Raw genomic sequence first — 27,013 nt, 5'->3', positions numbered from 1 at the left:
TAATTATTATACTGAAAAAAGTTGTTTCCTGTGAACACAATCTTATTTGAGAATAAACTAACTTGGGAAAGAAATAAAGTGTGACCAATTAAACGATATGTAACGAAATTCTTATGTTACGAATTGAGGTCCATCGGAATTCGTTATTAAAATCGACATCGCCACAAGGGACCCGTTTTAAGCGTGTTTTTTATCAAATTATATGTCATACAAAATTAACTTCTACCTACAGCTGACTTTTAAAATAAATAATTTTATATTTGTGTTTCAGGTGAACAGTACTGTAATGCTACAAATGACATGTTTGGCTGCTGGAACTACACACAGGTCGGCACGACAGCAGTCATAGCTTGTCCGGCTATACCCGGGATGAACCCGAAAGGTAGGTACTGCTTTACTTGAACTATGCAATCCGATGTCTCCCAAAACACGAACCTCAAACCACACACCGCATACATGGGAGGCCTTTCTTACTAGGACGTAAATGAATCAAACAAACAAACAAACCGATGGCTCCCAACAATAATCTATCGACCTTGATTTGGAGAATGACATTACAGGACAGATGTCGGTCTGAGATTTTTTTTAGAACACCACGAAAAGATACGAATCTCGAGTTGTAAATTTTGTTATCTTTCAGAATTAGCCTACAAGCAATGCACAGAAAACGGAACTTGGTGGCGGAATCCGGACACTAATAAAGATGTTTCCGATTACAGTCATTGTTGGAAGGATATCCATTCGTTTATAGAGGTACTATATACGTAATGATACGAGTTGGATATTAGCTTCATGATAGAAAGAGTTGCCAGTAAACTGTCTAGTCATATTGTCGATGAAAGTTGTATAGACATCTTTATTTGTTTCAATTTTAGAATGATTCCCACACAGACTAGCATATTTCTATTTGTACTAGCACATTTATACATTGATGTCTCAATTTTTTTAATTTCATCGGGGAATAAAAGGAAATTTGTTAGCAAACGGTGTTCGGAGTTCGCTAGGATATCATCAAAATATATACCAGGGATTTGTTTCAGAACACAAACAGCGGCCATGAACACGTCTACATATTTGTCGTAGGATACTCCATCTCCGTGGCGATGCTGCTGTTATCACTTTTCATTTTCTGCAGATTTAGGTATGTAATTTGCACTACATTTCGATTTTCTAAACATAACAATGTATATGTTTATATGACTTATATTATAACAATAAATATATTTTATGTCTTCTTGACATAAATAAATGAATTTAAGAGAAAAAACCATGTCAATCTTTAGCCACATTTAAAACGGTATTATATACATAATCCGTATTTACAGAGCTCATTCCATACTTTACAAAGACCGTTAGTTTCACAATGATATCTCCGTTGTTCTGGGTTTGACAAAGAGACCTCAATATTACCGAGTTTCACATGAAGACTTCTTTACTTCTCTGACAATATAAAGAATGGAAACATTAAGTGATATGTTCTATTTAAAAAAAAAACCAGCTTAATTTGCAATACCTAATGCTGCAGTTCCTATATAAATAAAACGGCGTCTTCGTGCGTTACTGAAAAGAAGACACCATCATTAAGTCTGGATGATTATACATGACATAAGGCTTTATCAAAACAATTGACAAAGTAACAGTTGATAGTTTTGTTGGTTGATAATGGTTAATGTCCTTGTAACTGTTCGTGCATTATCTCCTGGTTATGTTTGGCTTCTACAAGATGCTGCGTGAATGTAAAACGGTGTAGGGTCGCTAGGATGGAGAGTCAAGAGTTTGAACATCTGCAATCGTTTTATTGTTGTGTTTTTTTAGATATAGTTCATAGTTGATGTATTAAATTACATAAATAACCTGACTCCTATTTCTAGCTGAAATTACAAATTTAACGATATTGATATAGGCGTTGCCGTGTACTTATACGACCTGTTAGATGAAAGCGTTGCATGTAATCAGAACTTATGGCTGGATATCAGACGTTCTACAGGTCAAGCGCTTAAACCCTACACAGCAAAACATAATTAGGTAAAGAGGCCCCGCTCTTTTTAACGCGTTTGAAAACTCGAAATAAATTGGCGAGATCTTTGTTTGTTTTCTCTCTCGTCAGTCTCTCCTGACGCGTTAAATAAATTCCTGATACTATCTCCACGGGGAACTGATACATCTTGAACAGTTAAAAGTACACAAAGCTATCCCATTTATTTCCTGGTCCGTTCCTTCTATCTTTGTGTAAACTCACGTTAACTATTCGAGGAAATTGTAACGTTAATATGTTTCCTGGGGTATCAATCTAAAGCAGTTTAAAGGATAATTTCGTCATCAAACCTACTATAGCATACATCATCAAAATCTCGTGGTAGCAGATATATAAGATTAAATTGTTCGAATCAATGTATTCTTTTTTTCCTAGATATTCGTTTTTAGCATTAATCATTTCATCAATGCTAAGCGTATATAGGATATCTGATAACGCCTTTCTCGTTTATACTCCTGATAGAATCTGTATTTAACATAACATTTTTCAGCAGCGCTAAATAGTCCCAACATCAATGCTAGCGATTAACAAAAGTCCGTCCCCAACAGCGACTAATTATCTAATTTGACAGAGGATTTGCTATAAGGTCGCACTTTAAGGTTTTGTATTCTATGCTAAGCTGTACTTTACAAAGTCCTGTTAGTAATGAATCACGTCGATGATATATTCTAGTTTACTGTTGATGTCACCAAACAAACGTTCTCCTCGTTTATCAGCAGCATCAGTACGAGCGTGGTGTTCCTTTTATGGAATGTGAACTGACAGGTTTTCAAAATTATAACTGTTAATTTGTTATACTAAACTGTATAGCGCTGATATCCAAAATATACAAAATTCTACTCCGTCCATGTCCATTTCAGGTGTTTATTTTCCGTACCTCGTGCCCCAAAATGAGCTTCCTTCTACAGCAGAAATATTAGTTTCAACCGGTATGAATTCCGTTTGATTAATTTAAAGTCCTAACAAACCCGGGTCATTAAAGGACGTGCAAAATTTAGATGATGGTAATAAGCCGGAGTACTCGGAGAAAACGCACAGGGATGCGGCCAGTACCTGGCAACTGCCCAACATGGTTTGAACTCGCGACCCAGAGATGGAATGCCGGTGGTAATATGTCGAGACATCTTAACCACTCGGCCACCGCTGCCCCACAAAAAGAAGATTTTGGAAAAGAAATTGTTAACGTACATCACTTTTTCCATCCACATGCGTTCTGTAGTTTGTACTCCTCCATTTCGCAATCGTTTTTTCCGACAGACCTGATACATGTCCGTACTCGTATCGGACATCCAACGGATGCAAACGTTGTAGTAATGGAGGATGTCCCGTTTTGCTGATTGACGTCCCCCTTTATTTTATGTCTAGTTGTCTAGTGGTTGTTAACAGAACGTTGGTCTTTCTTTATGTAAATTGATTATGCGATCATTATTTGCTATCGATGGTGTTTTCGCCACCGGATAGTATTGTTTTATACGTTCAGCATTTGTTAATTCATACGGTTTTTTTAAGATTCGATATTGCGAGATTGTAATAATAATGTTGATGTGTCCACAATTTTATCTCAGTCTTGATAGAGATATTTGCAGTTTACCAATTTGTTAGGTTCCCTACCACAAATTTAAAATTGCATATGACCACCCATAGTTTTAGTAGTTGATATTTTCACTCTAAAGTAAAGACAAGCTACGTACGATATTTACCTTTTCTCAATAGTTTTATGGTATATTGTATATTGTTCTGCCTCCATAGCCAACTCCGATGTGACAGAATCACCATACATAAAAACCTCTTCTCCTCCTACGTATTCACTGGATTTTCATGGATACTGTACATGTTGCTGGTGGCCACTAACGGTCACGTGATCCAGGAAAACTTCGTAAGTTAGATGATAATTATCATAGCACTAAATCAGGCTAATATTCTATTTATTACACTTCCTCGTTAAATAGCATTACATAATCTTTTGTAAACAACCCACTAAAAACTTTAAAGAATTTTAAAACACGTTTTGATCATAACTCATATCTCGATATTGATGTACAAAATCTATGTGTACAACTTTGCACTATCGACGGTTTATTAATAAACCCCTCTCCAGCTTTTAACAGCATTAGACTTGTTTTTGAGCATGACAATATTAGCCAGACCAATACCGTTAAACAACTGCTACATATGAGATATAACGTTGACATCAATCTTTGTCCTTGTCTTTTGTACTTAGAAAGACCCAACCTTCCTATTTTGTTCCGTTGTTTAGCAAATTTGGCATAACAACTACCCACCTTTTGTTCTCAGATATGGTGTCGGATGATCCACGTCGTCGCCCAGTACTGCGTGGTGTCCAACTTCTCTTGGATGTTCTGCGAGGGTTTGTACCTGCATACCATCATGGTTCGTACCTTTGGCTCTACCAAACACGTCCTCATCGCCTGCTACTGTATAGGCTGGAGTAAGTATCACTGGCCATATTTCTTTCTTAATTTTAACTTTATAATTGGTTCCTAGATACAATCATAACTAATTGTGTCTTCGATGGCATGCTTCAGTGATATAGCACTATAAAAAGGGCAACAGTTCCACTATACAAGAAGACACAACACGAATATACCGCAGTCTCCTAAAACACGAACCTCGCACAACATACACGCAACACACCGCATACATGGGAGGCCGTCCTTACATGACTATAGCTATTGGTAGGACGTTGATTAATCAAACAAACAAACTAATTGTGCAATGTAAGAAATCGGCATTATTTGTAAAGTCTATATTTATCTTCTCTTCATTTTCTGCTCTTATTTGTATTTGTAAAATTAAAACCAATGTATTGAAAGTACTGTAATTTTCAAAATGTTAGTAACTTTTTGTGATGAGTAGCAAATTAAAAGCTGATCTTGATTCGTGAGTATAAAAAACACGGCACATATAACTTTAAGTGTATATATCATCACATTGATTTTGCATTGTTTTCTACGAGATTTAGTCAAATATGTTTTACTCTGTGGCTCTGGTACTTTTGTAGGATTTTCTATTATTGCTACGCATTACGATGCATCAGTATCATTTCAGACACCTAAACTTGGTATATCTTATATTATTATACATTTAACACTACCAGTTCGGGGCGTTACGTTCAAATGTCTGCAAGGAGCTGTAGGTGACTTGGTTCATCGTGAATCTCTGTAATGACATCCGATAAGGACTTACAATGGCATATAACCAAACATGGTATAACTTTGTTATGGTGAATGTTGCCTATCACTGACAATAAACAATGGCTATGTAGACTACCGCCAAAAACCTATGTTAGGAATCCACAAAGGTGATTTTCCTCTCGTGTATTTCTGTCAAAGATACCATTATACATGTGCAAGCACGACAGTAAGATGTGGCGTGAAAAACGCATAAAGCTTCCAGAAATGGAACAGTATGAAGTGAAATGTCATAACATGAATACCTTCAATGTGTAAGTCTCAACGGAGACAACGACAACGAAGGTCACTTCAACCTCCAGAATTCTTTTTTCCTTTACCGACATTTTCCATTATCGCACTTTTACCAGTTTTGGGACTGAATTGAATTTATTATAATTCACATGCATTTGACCTTAATTGCATGTACTTTAATACATTATAATGATAATGATAAAAATATTTTGGATTTTTTTTACAGTTTGGCCATTCGTTCTGGTATCAATATACACTGGTATCCGTGGTTCAGCAGACGACAACCAGCGATCAAGGTAATACAGTATTCTGTAACGGCATTTGAAAGGTTGGGACACATCACACACATGTAGTTTTGCTGTATTCACATTTCAGAACATCAGTGCTGGCTCGTAAGGTATGTGTTTTTAGAGATTGCGATATAATCGTGTTGTGTCTTCTTGTATAGTGGAACTCGTGTGCTTTTTATATATATAACGGGCGAACCAGTCGTTCTACTCCCTTGGTGAGCGGTAAGCTGGACCAGAAACTACCACTGTTTAGACTTAGAGCCTACCTCACAGGGACGAGCACTCAACAGAAGGCCAATTGTGAAACGGTGTCAAGGGAGACGCTAGGAAGAGAAGATCAACAATAATATCCTAAATTTAGTCGCATTTTAAAATCGTGCAATAGGGACAGCATGTACAAATCTAACACCCTACCTACACGGCACACCTCTGAGTGAAAATGTGTTCATCATTCAAATAGTGAAATATTATTTAATTTTAAACCTCGGATTGAAACATTATTTGAATGACCAACACATTTGTAGCATTGTTGACAACTTTTAACTTATGCCTGCTCTTCATGAGTGTCGCGGAAAATAAAACATGCAACCAAGCTGATTTTCATGAACCTCGGAGAACAAATGTTATAAACATCGTAGTGTTATTCTATTATTGCTGTTGTATGAAATGCAATTGTTATATACTGTATATGGTAAACCGTATCTTAACCGGAAGTATAGTTACAGCATCAAAACAGATTGTTATTGCTTTGTAATTCATGTTCAATTTAGTAAATTCAACACTTTTAAAAAATTTGACTTCAAGTATATTCCGAATGTTGATAACCGGAAAGTTAAACATTTACATAAAATAAAATCGAGCAATGAAATGGTTAATTATTTTTAATCGTGTATCTTACGTTGTAGTTGCTGGATAGGAGAGAGTAGTCTACAGTGGATCATGTACGCCCCAATTATAGTGTCTATGGTGGTAAGTACATTTCCATGGTAACATAATTTTACAGGAGAAATACAACATTTTATAAATGCAAATAAAAAGTAAACAAGGAACCACATAGCCGGCAAAACTATTTATTTTAGCTTGTTTCCATGGTAACAAGGAAAATAAAGGAAAATAAAAAGTGAAATGTTGACAATAGAAAATGGCGTTACTAGAGAACACACCTTAACCACAATTGTTAAACTGTTTACATACTGAAAAAGCATCGGACTGATAATTTGATTACCAAATTAAATTACCATTGGGACAGTCAACATATCTTTTTTTATAAATCATGCAAACCTATGATATGTCTACTCCTACTGGTGAATTATCCTGCTCACACGCGTCCTTAGAGATGAATTGCTGGCGGTATCTATCATCTTTTGTTATGTTTGCTATTAAATACTACCATAGAGGAGAGATGGAGAGATAGATAGGAATAATCAGAAGGATGGGACGTAGCCATACAATAGCAAAGACGCTTATATTTCGTGTTCAGGATCCAGTATTTGCCTATGAACGTTCTACTGATGTAAGTGATAGAGGAGTGTGCAGTTTAGAAATCACATTAATTTTCGCCTCCAGTGTTCCCAAAAGTGCGCGCTCTCATTTAATTTGAAAGTGGGGTTTAGATATCGATCGGTTTTACAGTAGATATCGCATTGTGAAACAATTAGAAAACTGTTACATAGTGTTAGATCATTATTATCTTATTTACACGTTCTGTTTAAGTGTTATACTTTGTATAAGAAGTAGATATTAGCCGGTTAGTGATTATACGCATTACACAATCGGTATTTCAAAATAAGATAATTGGAATTATTTGTTGTCACATTTGTAGAACTTTTTACCGCTCCGATCAGGTTTAGGATAAGTACAGCGAGCTTGGTTATGTATAAACAATGGAACATCACCTCGGGTGTTAATACCAATATCGGGGATACAACACACTGGTTATATACCTCTGCTCATCCTTCAATCGCATTACAATAGGTTCTGTAAATATAATTAACTTAAGGAAACATGGGAAATATACATGTCACATTTTATCTAAGATATCTGTCGATGGGAACTCCCCTTCAAGTCTAAACTACATTTTATTGGTTGAGAGGGCGAATATGTGTTCTTTTCTATTAAAAGTGCAATTCTGGATGATGCTTTAAGTAAGAGATATGCGTTCCTGTGAATGTTATTGAAAGCTTTGATTAGTGTATTGCCTTCCAGATCAAATTGAAAATAATACTAAGAAATTAACATGGGATTTAATGTAAAGCTATTACACTTCCTCCACACAGATGTTAATATTTCATGGCTGGAGTCTAATTCCACGAAATCTTTGTCTGGTATTATAACAAATATTGTCATTTTCATCTCAATCCTTGGGGCATAGTTATTTTGCGAAACACCATTTTTTCAACTGAAATGGATCGTGTTTGCATTATTCTACAACATGTTCCTTTGGTAAATTAATTTTAGGGTTGCCTTCTGTTTTAGCTGGTCAACCTGTGAACATCCTAGTCATTTCAATTTCAATTTCAACAAATTCTATTGACATATTATTTACAGTCAAGAGGATTAGACAACAGGCAAGGTCTATCGAGATCTTCTCCTTAATGTGAAAAGTGGCAAGACGTATAGACAGATATAATAATATATATACAAGTACATATTAATACAAATATTCAAACACGCAAAAACAAAAGGGGAAGTAACTCCTAGTCTATTCAGGGGGGACTTCATGGTGCCTAGAGAATTATGCTCACGATAACAGCCACTACATCCTAGCCTAGTTTCTATTTCGTCTTTTGTCAGCTTCACACAAAGTACAAACCGCCATAGGCCGGAAGGGTGGAGACACGCGACCAGAAACTTCCACTGATGTTCCGTACATAAATATTTACGCTCTCTCATATAAAACCCCGGTAGCTTACGTAAGTGAAGACCAGGTGTTCCAACTAACTATCAGCGACTGGCGTGAAGCTAATTAAAGTCTTCTTTCCGTCGTTCAACACAATATTTCCACGATACATAAACACAATACGTATGGAGCGAATATAGGGATAGGAAATCAATGGAATATATGTATTTTCAAAATTAAAAAAAGGAATTGATAATTTCAATGAAGATATAATACCAAAGTATTATGAAAGTTCGTCAATTACTGACACAATTATGTCTGCATAAGCGCTTGAGCTTTAGTAATACCAAACAAAAGAGCAAAGTCACTTTATGACTGATAATTATAGTCAGTGGATGAACCACTCAAATAATATTGTATTCAAAAGTCATAGATCAAATCATTTTATACTTATTGAAGATGGCATTTTTCACATGGGTTACCTCTCTATAATAGAACAGCTGGGAACTATATTCTGCTCTACCAACAGCATTGGAGAGAAGAACATTATGTCAGATGCATCGATGCATCATACAAAATCATTATGATATTAAACCCATCCATCAAATCTCGTTGACAACCATGATTAAACTAATATCTCCTCGGTGACATACTCCCGGATATTAGGAAGTGGATGAAAAATATATTTAATTAGGGCAGTGTATCTCTGACCGATCCAGTTTACTAATAAAAGGCGGTTTATGAAATTGACTGTTTTTGGCTGCAATTGAAGTTGTTTAAAACCCATCACATTTACAACATCAATACGTCCCGTAAATTTCTGTAAGGAAATAAATAATTTGTTATTCCGAACAAGTCGCAGTAATCCAACCATTTGTGGCGTAGTCTGACTATAAGTCAGTTTTCCAATTATTTCAAGATCCATCGATTTTGCTATCAACAATCAGTTTTGAACGCGGAGTTATCTTCGGACAGTGGATAAAGAGGGAAGTCACTAGGGATAGGATGGCACGCAATTTCCTTCAATGCATCTATTAAAAGCGGTCAAGCGATCGTTGTATATGCCGAACGTCCAACACATTTGGCAATCTGCTAGAGTAGGATTCTCGTCTCCTGAGTGTGCTAAAACATAGCAACGCTTTCCCCAGCGTACCTCTCATTTCTATGCGAAAATGCAAGTTCGCACATTTACTAATCGTTACGTCTCGTAAATTCTCCACTTTTGTCAAGGTCGAAGCGAATCCTCAAATTAACATCTGTTCAACAAAGAACAATTATCCACGATACATGGACCGAGTAATCATACACAGCTAGTTATATATGTCATGTATGATTTATTTGATTTACGAGTATATCGGTTTCCCAGGGACTTACTATCTAACTTTTCCATTGAGGATTCAGCGATATCTTCAATGGACCGTAATATCAATTATATAAGTTGTCATGTTAGCGTGTTTCACGCCCGCTTGATGTGACTTGATTATCATGGAAGACTATTGCCTCGTTTTATTTCGCCTTTAACACCCACAAATAAACGTTAACAGGCAAGACATCACCACAGGTCAATGTTATCGTTTTAAGTCGCCTATCACTCAGCCATGAGTTAATGACATTAATTGTAATTACACCCAGTTTTAGGGATTTATTCTTCTGAGGTTTCAGTCCCGTTGAAGTCTCGTTTCGATAAAGGTCAAAGAAGTTATGAGATTTTCAAATACAATTTATCAATATCTGTAGCAAGTTGCCAGTTGCAAATTTTGTCAAAAAATTACAGTTCTAACTTTAGCAGATTTTTTTATACGGGGATTTTAAGAAATTGCCCATTTCGCGGCCATTTTGAAATTGTTTCTTTTTTTCGCTTTGAGTAGAGCCAAAGTTTTACCATTTTTTACGGAAATTGTTTTTACTTAAATCATTACTGCACCAGCATTTTTAGCTGTATCGAGTTATTTTTTGCTGTAAATTTTTACTTGGTTCGTGATAATTAAAATATTGAGCATTAATGTGTGAAATGATTAACTTTTTTCACTTTATTTTTACATTTAATGGTAATTTGAGCACTTTCATTTTTTACTCTAAAATACTGAAAAATAACAAATATTCAAGTGGACAAAAAAGAAAGCACACGGACCCCCATTTTTCTACCTGATTTTGAAAGAACAACCCTTTCCCGATTGATATGCAAAATCTAAACAAAAGTTTAATACCAGAACTTTTTCTATAAAGGGTTAGATTTGGCAAAAATGGCTGAAAATGGTGCATTTTGTAGCTCAAAATTAAGGGGTAAGGGTAGCATTTTGTTATTCTGAGAAAAAAATATAAGTCTTATTAATAAAAACTGATTATATTTTAAAAGAAGACTACTGGAAAATAACTTCTACAAACATTAATACATAGCAAACACCTCATTAGGAAATTATGGCTTTAATCTCTTGTGTATATGGTCAAAACGGAAAAATTCCCATAAAATCCAATATTTTGTCAACAAGGTACTGTATCTTTAAGTGACAGTAGCTCAAAAACGAGCACGCGGACATATGTTTTCATTTTCTTTCATGGTATGAACTCCTCTTTCCAAAAATCAAAATATATGAGAAAAAAAGTTTAATACAAGAAAATTTTGACTTTTCAGAGGAGTACATCCTTAAAAAATTAGGATAAAATTAAAATGAAACCAGAATTCAGCAAATAAGTAATGGTATTGCACAATTATCGGCGAAAATTCTGAATGACATTTTTTTCTAAAACTGTGACATTCAAACGATATACGATATACACGTAGTTTAATATTGATATATTGTATCCATTCTTCACAGACTAAAGAACTTTACTGGTCACTATCACTGCGTTGTTTTGAGCTAGTGGCTGCTAATTTCACGTGCTACACTGGCTGGCTCGCGATTACGTCCATTTCGGTTGAGTGGCTATCCTACTTTTTAGTTTCTTAAGTAGCCAAGAAAAGTTGGTTGAGTACAGCGATAATATCTACTTATCTAGCTCAGTGATGGTACTAGACTGACCACAGCGTTAACTTCATCAACAGGAACTACCTGACAAGAATCAATACTTACTTAAGACATCCGATATATGTGTAGGCAAATAGTCAAATCAAGGATGCCTTTAGAAAAACGCCAAAAACACACAAAATAAAGATATGCACAAACTGTATATAGAGTTATGACAACTGGCAATACAAAAACATATCTAAAATAATTTGCTTCATTATACGAAAATGTTGGTTGCTTGGGCTTATGCGGTTGGGTTTTATTGACAATAAAAGGTTGGGTCAGTGATCATGACCCATCAGCACATATCTGTTTTGACGGTTTTCAACCGGTAACTGTTTTTGTAACCGAAGTATGAGTTTCCAGCTTACTAACTCAGTGATAGCGAACGCTTGTGAGTTTTTTTAAATTATAATATAAAAATAATGAATTACTCGAAACTTTAGCGAAACATGTGTAGTAGCCCTATCGACGTGCCTATACATTATACAACATATAGAGGAATACATCCTCTGTTAAGCTTATCTAAAATCAACTTCTACAATGATTCCATCGATGTGTTACCACCGGTAATGTTTGCCCATTCATTCTGAAGTTGGCCCTGCAGGTAGGGCGTTAGAATTGTACCTGCTGCCCCTATTGCATGATCGTAAAAGGCGACTTAATTTAGGATCTTATCTTTTCTTTCTTCCTAAATTACTTTAATTCTTCCTTACGTCTCCCTTGACATCACCTCACTTTTGGCCTTTGGTTGAGCGCTCGCCCCTGTGAGGAAGGCTCTGGGTTCTGTCCCCTGGCCGAGACACACCAAAGTCTATAAAAGTGGTAGTTTCTGCTCCTGCTTAGCGCTCAGCATAACGGGAGTGGGACGACTGGTTCGCCCGTTGTCAGTGTAATGTGACCGGGCGGGGTGTGTTGCTTGGTTTCTTCGGCGGCATGCGTCAGTGTTATAGCACTATAAAAAGGGCAATAGTTCCACTATACAAGAGGACACAACATGAATATACCGCAGTCTCCAAAAACACGCACCTCCCACATCATACACGCAACACATCGCATGCATGGGAGGCCGTCCTTGCATGACCATGGCTGTTAATAGGACGTTAATTAATCAAACAAAAACATTCTGAAGTGTCGAAATATTTTGGGCGAATGACAACATTGTAAAATATTGTAATCATAGTTGTATCTGAATCAGAAATCGACGAAGTCGCCATGATGATATGATTGTGTGATGATACATCAGGAACATGTAAACCACTGATATTGTTGACGCTATTAGTCGATACGGTTCCATTTTGTTGACCTTATTTGTCGATACGGTTCCATTATGTTGACCCTATTAGTCTTTACAACTCCATTATAGCTCCGTTAACATTATAATTAATTAGAGCCATTTAGTCGTGACAGAACTCCCTCACATCATTCCTAAATTACAAGCATACACAAAACGATAATCCTCCAAGAAGACATGAACTCGCTATATCAATAGGAAATACGGTAAGCGTGTTATTGCTTTTTAGTCTATAAACAGGAAGTCCTGGTAGTGGCGTAGTAATGGGTGATTAGTGTCGTAAGTCTGACGGAGTATTACCGAGGATATGGGACATGCTCCTATAAATATGGTATGGTACAACAAAGTCAAAAACAACATAACACATAGCGAATCGCGTGGAACAGGGAATACGTACGTATTGATAGGAAAGCACGAAAAGGGTGATTAAAAAACTAGGCGAAAACATCTTGTCAAAGTGGATTTTTTCTAATAGTTCTTCCATAAATGGTCTTTCCTATAATCTGATATGCTGCGCGTTTTCATGAATAATTATCTTTCCATGACTATTTAATTTTGCGATTTCCACTCAAGTGTTTACAGTATTATATCAAAATACCGCCTACGAATGAAATGGAAAAATTGAAATCTAAGCTGATTATTCAATAATAAAGCATTAAACAAGATATGGCTTTGGACGATATCACTCCGACAATCAAATACTTTGCCAGATCTGATTGTAATATCTTAAATGAAATTAAATGTTATCAACTGCACTATGTTTATCGAATCAAATGTTTTGGATGTTTTAGCAAAACATGTATTATTTTGAATTTCAAAACTATCCAAAACATATCATGGTTTCTAAGAATTTCAACAATTGGTATTTCTAGAAGCATTTCTTACGTGCTGTTACTAGGAAGTAAACATTTGCAAAGGAGGAGTGTTGATTTGGCAATTATATAAGACTCTTTCATATGTGGATATGAAAGAAAGGATATTCTACCCGAGGGTCACAAAATGTAGTAAAACCCGAGGCTTGCCGAGGGTTTTGCAACATTTTGTGATCCCGAGGGATCCACATATGAAAGAGTATTTTTCTTTCATACCTCTACGTTTTATTGTAATTTTTCAACTATAATATCCCGCAATTTTGAAATAAATCCACGACTAGAAGTCAATTTTCCATACATGAAAAAATACGTGATACTTTCAACAGAAATTCCGTTGTTTGCATCTTTTATAGTAAAACCAGTCATATTTGTGAAAAAATGTTAAAATTAGAGAAATAGAGATTTTGTTGACGCCGTGACGTCACGAGGCTTTATTGCATGGGTAGCCATGCAATACAGCTTCAGGCGACATGAGTGTATTGCCCTGGACCAGTCAGTATTACACGTGTAGGTATGAAAGAAAATATGATATATAACTTTTATCGCGAATATTATGACACCAAATGAACTTTATTCTTGCATACTTGATATTTTACAAAATTAGGTCAATGTTTCAAACATATCATTTGGTTCCAGCAAAAGTAGACAAAACAGTATATTAACCCTCCTGTTATACCCCTATAACTCACAAGAGACTCAGACCTGACCTTATTCATAAGTCATATCATTATGTCCTAACCCCGAGTAAGGCTTTTTGGTTATGGCTGCCAGTGGGCCCAAACTGACACTCCTCCTTCCTATCATTTTGGAGTATGTAGAAATCAATAGCTTGAAGGGGCCGCGGTGGCCGAGTGGTTAAGATGTCCCGACATATAACCACAAGCCCTCCACCTCTGGGATGCGGGTTCGAATCCCATGTGGGGCAGTTGCCAGGTACTGATCGCTGGTCGGTGGTTTTTCTCCGGGTACTCCGGCTTTCCTCCACCAACAAACCTGGCACGTCCTTACATGACCCTGGCTGTTAATAGGACGTAAAAATAAACAAACCAAACCAAAAAATAGCTTGAAACGTTTTCAATGCAATATCGTCCTCAAAGCATACTTGGAATACTAACTTACGTAATGCAATAATAATACAACCATGCTCTCGATGGAATTTGAAGCGTTTTTCACTTGGAAAACGTTCCATTAGCTTTTCCCATATAGGTATACAAAGATAAATACTGAAGAAACAATATAAAATAAACATCTCTTTCACTCTCACTTTCTCACTTAGAGTTTTTAGTATATTTTGAATGCCTTGGTTTCAATTACCAGTAGACATTTTTAACGAGCAATATCAAGATGAGTAGAATTGTAGGTATTCGTAATAGTAAATATTAAAATATGGCATTTGAAGTTAATAAGATATAACAAGCATTCTTATGTTTCAGGCCAATTTCATTTTCCTGTGTAACATCGTCCGGCTTCTGATCACGAAGCTGCGCCAGGTCCCGGAGGCCACACAGACCAAGTAAGTATCACTCAGACTAGCACAGCATCGGTGTGTGTGGTTATTTACAGGTATTCACTGCATTGATAGTTATCTCGTTTGCTAGATAGTATATATATTAACTGAAAGAGTTTATATTTCTTGTATTACCGACGAATATTTTGAAATGAAATAAAAGAAAGAGTTTCGATTTTGTTAACTTTTTGAAAAAAGACAATTATAATTCTGTTGACAGTTTTCAGAGTCTTTACTGTCCACATGCAAAATTTGAACTGTTTTTAGATGAACGCTTGATAATTATTGTTAAATACTTGATTTTCTCTATTCAAACATAGTATTAATTGTTATATCATTGGAAACTGACTATAGTACCATACCAATTGTACAAATTGTCGTAATTGTAATCATAACTTATTTATAAAAATATAAATTTATACATATATATAAATATATGATTTCAGATTTCAAGGAAAATTGCTATAGATGACATTTTACGCAGCAACGAACAAGTGTTAATTGTTAGCTGTTCAAATTTGAAATGACGCAAAGCTTCATGAACGCTTAATTTTAAGGTCTATAAAGGTCTTTTCAATTATAAACGTTTCCAGAGGTTCCAGTATAAGTCAAGGTCAACCATTGACCGGATGTTACATAGGCCTAATTTCTTTACAGTGACGGACTGCACTCAGAATGTGCGTTCTTTATGGCTTCTGGAACACAAATGACTACCGAGGGGTCAAATGTCAACAAAAAAGAAGTGAATAGATTAAAGTATTGACTTAATTTACCTTCTGCATGTAAAATATAGACTTTAGAGCGCGTGGTAGTGTTAGTCCATCACTGAACACTAAATCTAGCGGAGAAGGGTTCTTATAACAGGCTGATGGTACTATCGGCCATGACTGAACACTAAATCTAGTGGAAATGTTTTTTTTATAACAGGCTGATAGTACTATCGGTCACTACTGAACACTAAATCTAGCGGAGAAGGGTTCTTATAACAGGCTGATGGTACTATCGGCCATGACTGAACACTAAATCTAGTGGAAATGTTTTTTTTATAACAGGCTGATAGTACTATCGGCCATGACTGAACACTAAATCTAGCGGAGAAGGGTTCTTATAACAGGCTGATGGTACTATCGGCCATGACTGAACACTAAATCTAGTGGAAATGTTTTTTTTATAACAGGCTGATGGTACTATCGGCCATGACTGAACACTAAATCTAGTGGAAATGTTTTTTTTATAACAGGCTGATAGTACTATCGGTCACTACTGAACACTAAATCTAGCGGAGAAGGGTTCTTATAACATGTTGGTACTATCGGCCATTACTGAACACAAAATCTAGCGGAGCAGGGTTCTTATAACATGTTGTTGGTACTATCGGCCATTACTGAACACAAAATCTAGCGGAGCAGGGTTCTTATAACATGTTGTTGGTACTATTGGCCATTACTGAACACAAAATCTAGCGGAGCAGGGTTCTTATAGCATGTTGTTGGTACTATCGGCCATTACTGAACACTAAATCTAGCGGAGCAGGGTTCTTATAACAAGTTGGTGGTGCTATAAGTGGTATTTTGTAATATTAGAATTATCAGAAGCTACCGGTATCATTCTACTACCAGGAAAGTAAATTGTCCACTTAAAGGTATTTATGCTTCCACTACAATATATCTGGCTTCGAATCCAGCCATTTATATGTCATCAGGACAATACTTACCATTGTTTTCTTATTAATATCGTCATGATAAAGTTAAGTTATGTATTTGCAAAGGCTTGCTGAATTTCCCATATTTTTAGCCGTCACAATACAGCTTAAAATTGATAAACCAGTTAAAAAACGGCACTTCGAAACAATGTTGAAGGATTGTATAATATCGGAACGGTTTAGTTTGCTTTTCGTTAGATGCATACTCATAATCTGACACGTGGTGTAATGACATATCTACTAGCCTCATTTAAATATGTTACGGTATAGAGGAGTTGGTCTGACTAACTGTACACATTGTAATATGGTTGTGGGACACAGCAAATACCAGTATTCTGGTCAGCTTGGCGGGAGTTATTTAAAAGTATGTTTAATTATTTGATATATCTATAATTGACAAACTAGCATCCCATTTTCTGATTATTCATCTATTTATAATAATGATGATGATGAAAAGTTACGTGATATCTATGTAGACAAATTAAAAATTGCATTTTCGTATTGAATTATAATATACCAAATGGATTTCTCAAGGACAAAGTTATATTGAGACTAATTTTTGAAAATGACACGAAAGGAAAATACTGTAGATTTTACATGTTCTAACATGATTAGTCAGAACAAAAAAGCTGCATGTGCAATATTACTCACAGTAATGAGCATGATGGTATTAATAATTGATACAGCAGCCGGACTATAATCATCTGTACAAGACACGTTACCACCTTTAGGTCTACGCCGGGCTGCCATAGCAAGGCGGCAACACAAAGCCATGACCAGGTGATTCTAATCACAATACTGGTTCCAATTTAAGGCCCTATAAAGTGTTATATCATCATTTAACTTCAGTGTTCTGCAATGTAGCAATCCCAAATATTTCATCTCTAGTTTATTATACATTAGACCAAATAAATACATGAATAAATAGTTATATTCCCCGTTGAAAAAGGCAACATACTTTATCAAGCTGACCTATTTGTATATGTAAAATATATCAATTTTATCCAAATAAACGATTGTCAGTTTAAAGTGTCCTTCATATCAACTTTCTTCACATTGTATATCTGCAGTTATCATCACATATTTTTAAGTCCGGTACACTTGTAACATACAAGTCCGTTCTTATTAGTGAAGTGTTTCGTTACATTACTTTTCTCATGTGACGGTTCTGTAGCGGTTTTTATAAGCAGACTGCTGCCTACTTTCTACTTTTATTAGGTCACCTGAGACGAAGTCTCAAGTGACCTATTCTAATCGCCTTTTGTCCGTCGTCGTGCGTCGTGCGTCGTCCGTCGTCCGTCGTCCGTCGTATGTCCGTAAACAATTTACATTTTCGTCTTCTTCTCCAAAACTGCTGAAGCAATTTCAATGAAATTTTGCACAAACCTTCTAAGTCATAAGGCCAATCAAAATTGTGAATTATATGGTCCCCACTCCCCAGGGGGCTGTGGGAGGGGCCAAAAGGGGTAAAATTGAGTAAAATTTCAAAAATCTTCTTCTCTACTCACAGATGTGGTAGAATCAAATACTCTTCATAGATAGAAAGGTCTTAAGGTCCTTTACAACAATTGTGAATTATATGACCCTGGGGTCTCTAGTTTCCCCCTGGGGAGGGGGTTAAGTTTACTATAGTTTATATTGGGAAAACACATTTTTGCGCATTATTTGGTCATTTGTAATAGGAAATGAGTCAAATGTTGTCAGAATTATCAGTATGAGATGGCCATTTAATCCTATTAACAAATTTTCTATGACTGACCCCCAGGGGCCTTAGGGGCGGGGTCAAAAGGGGTCAAATAGGCTAAAACATCAAAAATCTTCTTCTGAAATTCTGGAAATGGTAGAATCAAATATTTTTTTATAAATGAAAAGGTCTTAAGGTCCTTTACAAAAATTGTGAATTATATGACCCTGGGGTCTCACGTTTCCCCCTGGGGAGGGGGTCAAGTTTACTATAGTTTATATAGGGAAAACACATTTATGAGCATGTTTTGCTCAATTTTCATTGGAAACGAGTCAAACTTGGTTAGAATTATTAGCCTGAGATAGCATTTTAATATCATATCCACATTGGTCCTGGTCGACCCCCTGGGGTTAGAAGGGTGGGGCTAAAAAAGGGTCAAATAGGCTAAAACTTCAAAAATATTCTTCTGAAATTCTGGAAATGGTAGAATCAAATACTTTTCATTTATAGAAAGGTCTTAAGGTGTGTTACAAAAATTGTGAATTATATGACATTGGGGTCTCACGTTTCCCCCTGGGGAGGGGTCAAGTTTACTATAGTTTATATAGGGAAAACATATTTATGAGCATTTTTTGCTCAATTTTCATTGGAAACGAGTCAAACTTGGTTAGAATTATTAGCCTGAGATAGCATTTTAATATCATATCCATATTGGTCCAGTCCAACCCACTGGGGGCAGAGGGGCGGGGCCAAAAAAGGTCAAATAGGCTAAAACTTCAAAAATATTCTTTTAAAATTCTGGAAATGGTATATTCAAATACACTTTATAGATGAAAAGGTCTTAAAGTTTGTTTATAAAAATTGTGAATTATATGACCCTGGGGTCTCACGTTTCCCCTTGGGGAGTGGGTCAAGTTTACAATAGTTTATATAAGAAAAACACATTAATGAGCATTTTTTGCTCAATTTTCATAGGAAATGAGTCAAACTTGGTTAGAATTATTGGCCTGAGATAGCATTTTAATATCATATCCACATTGGTCCTGGCCGACTCCCTGGGGGCAGAGGGGCGGGGCAAAAAAAGGGTCAAATAGGCTAAAACTTCAAAAATCTTCTAAAATTCTGGATATAGTAGAATCAAATAATTATAGATGGAAAGGTCTTAAGGTGTGTTATAAAAATTGTGAATTATATGACCTTGGGGTCTCACGTTACCCCCTGGGGAGGGGTCAAGTTTACTTTAGTTTATATAGGAAAAACATTTTTGTGAACATTATTTGCCCAATTTTCGTAGGAAATTAGTCAAACTTGATTAGAATTATTAGCCTAAGATATAGCATTTTAACATCCATATCCGTCCTCGAAGACCCCCTGGGGGACCAGAGGGGCCGGACCAAACAGGGTAAAAATGATTAAAATTTCAAAAAATACCTCTGAGTTCACAGGTTTGATGGAAGCAATTACTCTTCATAGTCTAAAAAGTCAAATTTATAAATCACTGACCAACTTCAAGGCCCAGCATATAGTGTTTATATGTCTTTAATTTGTTTCATTATTTGTTTTATTATATAATTTAACTCAGGTGACCGTTTAGGCCCATGGGCCTCTTGTTTCTTATACAAATCATCAAAACTCAAATTTCAGATTCAAATCTACGTCTATTGTTTCTATGAATCTCCAATGTAGCGTGAATGTGGAGTTTCTCGCTGTAGATAGCTATCCCATAACACAGGCCTAATTGTTGCTATGTTGTATCCTTTGTCATTCAGCATCGTGAATAGGTAGCATTTGAATAACTCCTTTCTAAATAGCAGGAATGACATAGTCAATTTCTTTTGTACACTTCAGGAAGGCTGCGCGTGCCACGCTGATTTTGATTCCGTTGCTGGGCCTACAGTTTCTGCTGGTGCCCTTACGGCCCGAGATAGGATCTGAAACAGAGACCGCCTACCACTACATTAGTGCCCTGGTCGTGTCCCTGCAGGTATGTGACAGATCAAAAATCAAAATAAAATATAAAGCAAACAATGACAATGATAACTATGCACTTCGACCGTTCGACAATAAACTAAATCAAAGGTTTAGATACATGGCGAATTCGCGTTCGTCATCTGCAGTCGGAATGTGACACGAAAGATAGCAAAATATATATAAACACGAGATATAATTGTTAGCAATTGTTAGCTTGGTTATTTTTGATGACATCTTGCCAAGGTCAATAGCTAAGCTCATTTAATGGTGGCCTCCTGAGTTGGTTCATTGTATACATGCATATAGCGTGCGCGTGTATATTCGGAATATGACGCCATTTCGTCCGTCGTGTCCCGTTAGGATAGCGGTGGTCTCACCTGCATTATAGTGTTATCACACTGTGGTATTCTGCAGACACAGATCTAGAGCCACATTGTGGTATTCTGCAGACACATATCTAAAGCCACACTGGTATTCTGCTGACACATATCTAAATCCACAGTGGTATTCTGCAGACACAGAACAGCAACAGGTGTAAATTATATTGATATAGGGTAAACTAGTCTTTCCGAAATGTATTTATCAATAAGCAGATGTATTTATTATAAATACCGGTATGTCTCGGGGAATAACCCATATTTAGTTATATAATATAAGCATATGCTACACATATTATACATTTAATACGGCAAATAATAGTTCACTGTTTCATCCCTAAACTAAGTATCGACCGAACGGGGAACATTGTAGTGAACTGAAGATAGTTACCGGGATAGCCAATCAAAGGGGCATACTAACAAATATAACATTGATAGGCAGCAGAATAAGTCACATGTATAACAATATGTATAATATCAAAGGACTGACTCATTAAAGCAAATCTGCATCAGACTAAATTCAATCTTACTGCTGTTTCATCTTTCTACGACTCGTCAGCAATTTTAATGGCCAATTGTTGATCAAAGGTTCGATACTGAAACATGGTAATATGATAAAGTGATTTAAATGCGTAATATAATGGAACTAGACAAAGTCATTTTAATATTTTTGTGAATCACTGATGGAGTGGATTGTGAAGTATTGTTATCTTGATGAGAATTAATCAGTTTCTGGAAACGCGCATGGTAATGGGAAGCGTGTACAAAAACGAACTGCAGAGGATAGTAGCATGGCATTTTCACACTGCAGCTTGATGCTAATGATATTAAACTCCACATCCCTAATTTAAGTCGGCTGAGTTCAGTCTCCAGATTACCCAGTCGCTGACGGCGCTATCACTATTGAGAATCTGATTAGATATAATCGGCACCGTTTCCCTTGCGATGTTCATATTACTAGGAATAACATATATGATCTCTGCTGTAAGCCTTTTTAAATAGAATGAACGATTAACAAACCGGAATTAATTTGGTTTATTCCTTTTGTGTGTGACAGTTGCACAAATCAGTGTCCCCCATCCCCTGTAGTGCTAGGGAAACCCATTACTCCAGTCATTCTAGATAAACACATGGCCATACTTGATACAAGGACACGTTTGATTGTAAAAGGCTATGTATAGTTTCTCCCCTTTCATATTGACCTTTCTCTTTCTTGTATCCCCTTGACATTGTCTTTCTCTGGTTTCGGCGTCTGGTCAACATATACTACATTAGCGTATGTAGTCTCTAAAAATGGTTGTTTCTGTTTTTCGATCAGCTTAAAATCGTTGATGGCTGGTTTGCCCGTTATTAGTCTAACAATCATCGTAATCCCCACACAAATGGACTTAACCCGGTATCAACAAGCGGACCGTTTTGTTGAGGTTCTCTTGGAAGACCCATACATAATCTACATTGTAGTTAAAATATTGCGTGTTTATTGACAAGCATTGAATGACAATTCTAAAGGATACACACCCATATTCGATGTTGATTTTCTGACTTCTAAAAATATTGAACAGTATTACCAGTTGATTTCTTCTCAAGGCGATTGTAGACCATTCACCGTCATCAGTATATCTAAGACCAAGGTCATTTGTCTGGTCATTTTGGGAGACAAAGCTATGTTTGAACATCTCGCCAACACGGATAGGGTTTTAATCAATGACAACTTATCAAGAACAATACCTAATTGGTGTCCTATTTGTAATGTTGATAATTTGAACCACGTCCTTAAAGAAAACATTCAAATCTAAAATCACCTGTGACATTCATCCACTGTCCTCACGATCGAAGCAGCTGCATAGATTGAATATAATTGCAAAAAAATTTGCTTGGTTTGTTTTCTTGATATATATAGTTCTGGGGTTTTTTTAATGCTTAGAACTAAAAGCAAAAATGAAATAGACGTACCAGTATAGCTGGACTTTTCCATATATGCGGGGAATGATTAAACGAGAAAGCTACATGTAATATGGGATATTGTAGACGTATTTGTAGCCATCCAAAATTAATATCTGACAAGGATGCAATACAAATGAGAGAGATCACATAAAACTTCTCTTAATTCTGAAGACTTTGCCGTCGGCAGTCGGTGTCTTGAACGAGAACAGTCGTATTTAAAGCAAACCCGTGAATGGAGAATCATCTACGGAATGGGAATATCGTTATTTGCGGAAGCAGGAGTTTATAAATGTCATTAAAATTATCAACGCATTCTTTGTATCATTTCTACCCATTCATGTCACCAACAAGTTCCACACATGCCGACACTATAGTGCATCAGATGTTTATGCAACTATAACATATAACAAGGGTAAATATTTGGTCAAGCATAATGTCCGACATTTGATACAAAGCTCATTCTAATGTGTACTTAAACTTTTTCATGTTTCTTTCAGGGTGCATTTGTTTCCACGATGTATTGCTTTTGCAACAGTGAGGTAAGCATAATTGCAATGAGAAATGATAACATTTATATTGAAGAAATATATACAAGAAATATGGAAACACTAAATGTAGTTTATCAAATGCATTATAAAGGACATGAGCGATGTCAGTAAAATTCAAATGCCTACATGAAAACGATTTACTATACGATTTTGAATTTAACTGTTTTTTGGTAATAGAAAGATTTCAATGTGTGTGACTTGTGAAATAAGATCACGGGTCAGTTGTTTAAAGCTTAAAGCTACAACATCGAAAGACGGCAACATATATGTGTCAAATCCATTTATTTACTGACGATCCTATCAAATTATCTGTAGATAGGCTCTGTGTGGCCTCTTGTAATTTAATTATTTATATTGCAGGTCATATCCGTCATCAAGCGGAAATGGTACCAACACAAGGTCATGTTTAGTGGCAAGCGGAGTAGGACGTCATCAACTATTGCTGCAACTACCTACACTTTCGTGGATCACGTGTCAACTGTCCAGACATCAGTCACGTGATCATTATCCCTTGTTACCGAGAGTCTACCGTCAAGGGACTGGAATTATTTATGTGTGTATATTGTTACATTTGTTATCTAAATATCATTGTTGCTATTTATATAGTAAAACGCCATGTCAGAAATAAATCATGTAGCATTTGCTTGTCTTCTGTGTTCTGTAATGGTGTTATCTGGTGTGAGGAATAAAGTGAAGCAATGTCGCCGTCTGCACAGAATGAACAAATGACGCTCCGGATTGTAAAGACAAAACCAGATATAGCTGATTAATTCTTACAGGAATCGTTAGTGATGTTTAGAACATCATACAACTGCTTCGTCATTCATGGTCATCACAGTTATACAAAGTGTATTAGGGACACTATACAAATTCAAATTTTATTTTGTAAGTTAGCAAACTTATTGGATACAATCATTACAATTTTGCTTGTTAAGAGCATTTTCATTTTCTTGAATATTTACTTTATTAGTCCATAAATGAAAAAAATAGCGTCTCCGTTTGTACCGTCGCTTCTGATTGGTTGAGTTGGCAGCGTAATGATTTCACAGACAAAAGGGTCCCAAAATGAATTTTGAATATCGAAGAAATTATCTTTAGTAAATTGAATCATAAGGATTAATTTGAATAGATTTTTATGTTTTGGAGATATAACACATAAATATGAGTGAATTCTTATCATAAACCGCTTTGAGTACACTCAGATTTTTGTGATACATCTCCCTAGCATAAAAAATCTATTCAAGTTAATCCCTAGATTTTTCATTCAACATCCGATAATTAACTTAAAACACATACAACGTTCTAATAATTCTTCAGTGGTCGTGCAAAATACATTTACAATCAAAACAGAAGTCCTGACATTACATCTTTGCAAACTTAGACAATCGCAATCACACTATTATATAAAGTTGTCCTCAAATAATATGTGTTTATAACACAAACGGTAGACTTATCTGAGGCGGGATCAAATTTTCATGGCCTTCAATATAAATTTTACGAAGATCACTTCATATTTTCGCAGTTTCACATTTGTATTAACTTTTGTACATGGATGCGTTACGCCGATAATATGATTTTATATATACAACTGCTTTGTCATTCAAAGTCATAACAGTCATATAAAATGCATAAGGGACACCAAACAAACGTTGTGTCCTTCAAAATATAAGAGTTACATGTACATATATCAGAATGTTTTGATACAACTAATTGTTCTTTCAGACGTTTTAGTGACTCAATGCGATGCAATATGAAATTCACGACGATCATATGGTTTGACAAAACAATATTGGATGAAATGACTGTTAATTTAGCTTATTAGTAATCTTAAGAATTTAAACAAATTTTCCAATTTTCAATACTGTTCTATAATGATTTATGTATAATCTAATCACTGCACCAGTTAGATAGTGATAAGTAGATTCCAATACACTTCGGGGACCGAGAGAAATCCGCCACCACCACCAGTGTTTACAAACCGTTATCTCAAAGGATTGCGAGACAACACAAAATAAAACACTTCTAAAGATAAGACAGAACTGCACAGCTGCAATCAGCACATTTATTTATCCGGCGTCATGCGAAATGCTTGATCGTTGCTCTAAGGAGAATACAATTGTTTGTCTTGTCAATTCAAAGAAACGCGCTTCACGCAGTTATGTACACATTACCGAGACAACCACAGCATACGTGACGAGATATTGATTACAACCCTGATTATAATGAATCAGCTAATCACTCAACTCGTGTGTACAATATTTGTTATAAATAGCTCCAGGAACAAGAAGTGACACAGACCAATACGCGCACTTTAAAACTGATTTACGTATTTGTTTTCAACCAATAGTAATTTTAGACAGACTGATTAATAATTTCATTCTTAACATGTTCTAATCATTTCTGCTAGAACTGCGTAAGACGTATGTCGCCACGACTAAGATACATGAGTGTATTTTGATTGCAGTCGGTCAACTGTACGACGATGTTGGAAATATTACATATTTACTGTGAGTTGTATATATGGACTGGATATACACAAATCATCTTTACCATTCCTTGCGAAACGTTCACTGCTTCCATTACACTTTATACCACATAATGATATACAAGTTACTATAATACAAAACTACAATGTGCTGTTTAGTTAAAGGATTTGAAAACCATAGACGTATACCTAAATAGCTACAGTACCGCTTTTGCAGAGCGCTCACAAGCCTAAGTAATGTTTAATTTCTTTACCAAACTGATTGTATTGCACAATACTTGGTCGGTACGTTTTGTTTTGTTCAATAAGTGGCGACGATTGAACTTCCGGGTGACAATAACACCTCTCCTGCACTGATGGAGACATTGAAAAAGTGTCTTTGGACACTAGAGAGCACATCTACGAAAGGGAAGTCAGGAAATTCAATATGAGCCGAAATAAATGCTCAAATTAAGTAAACGTGAGACTCTCAAAAAGTCAACTCGCGTTTGTAACACAAATGGTTCCCATTGTGACAGCTTCGTCTCATCTATCAATATACTTACTCCACAATATGTCATCAGACGGTTTAGCGAAAAGAAAAGACTTTTAGACTTTTTATTATATATTTTCAACTTATCGAATAAATTCATTAAATTATGGTGCAGACAGGTAAAAAAATAACTAAATCACATCAGTATTTAACAACAATAGTGTCGAAGCATGTCAAGCCGCTCAGACATTTAATAATTGAAGTCATTGTGGGCCGGTATGTGTTGACCTAGTCTCGCACGCAAATACTCAGCATATTCTGAAGTTAGGCAGGTCTCGGACTAGTATTGATGTAGTGTTTTGCATTATTAATGTCTAGAGAAAGGAACCACGCGGGCATATTAGAATCCCAAATAAAGTCGTGATTTGTTGGAGGGGCAAGTGATAATTATCACCAGTTTTATCACTAGTTATCGGAACAGAAAACAAAAGCGATGTGTGGAGAATACCTAGAAATGCAGAATTTTGTTCACAGATGTTTAC

The 27,013-nt window shown here is 35.9% G+C and overlaps 1 protein-coding gene across 3 annotated transcripts in view; it reads left to right on the top strand.

The window, feature by feature from the left end:
- LOC138315051 (calcitonin gene-related peptide type 1 receptor-like) overlaps window positions 1-24,156 on the top strand; it is an 81,884-nt gene extending 57,728 nt beyond the window's left edge. The window contains exons 2-13 of one of the 3 annotated variants that reach the window (XR_011207455.1): window positions 272-382; window positions 641-753; window positions 1,041-1,141; window positions 3,785-3,911; window positions 4,331-4,484; window positions 5,708-5,777; window positions 6,677-6,740; window positions 15,215-15,294; window positions 15,946-16,030; window positions 20,523-20,658; window positions 23,464-23,505; window positions 23,875-23,970. Coding sequence is in view for 2 of the 3 variants with exons in the window: in XM_069255779.1 (XP_069111880.1) it covers window positions 272-382; window positions 641-753; window positions 1,041-1,141; window positions 3,785-3,911; window positions 4,331-4,484; window positions 5,708-5,777; window positions 6,677-6,740; window positions 15,215-15,294; window positions 15,946-16,044; window positions 20,523-20,658; window positions 23,464-23,505; window positions 23,875-24,015 (1,238 nt within the window). In the remaining variant the exon portion in view is untranslated. Of the gene's footprint in view, window positions 1-271; window positions 383-640; window positions 754-1,040; window positions 1,142-3,784; window positions 3,912-4,330; window positions 4,485-5,707; window positions 5,778-6,676; window positions 6,741-15,214; window positions 15,295-15,945; window positions 16,045-20,522; window positions 20,659-23,463; window positions 23,506-23,874 lie in introns of all 3 variants that reach the window. The other 2 variants (XM_069255779.1, XM_069255780.1) reach the window with 2 other exon arrangements.
- The last annotated feature ends 2,857 nt before the right edge of the window (window positions 24,157-27,013 follow it).

The sequence above is a fragment of the Argopecten irradians genome, chromosome 2, assembly GCF_041381155.1.
Source record: "Argopecten irradians isolate NY chromosome 2, Ai_NY, whole genome shotgun sequence".
NCBI lineage: Eukaryota > Metazoa > Mollusca > Bivalvia > Pectinida > Pectinidae > Argopecten > Argopecten irradians.
The sequence above is the reverse complement of the archived record's forward strand: the minus strand, read 5'-3'. Positions and strand labels throughout refer to the sequence as shown.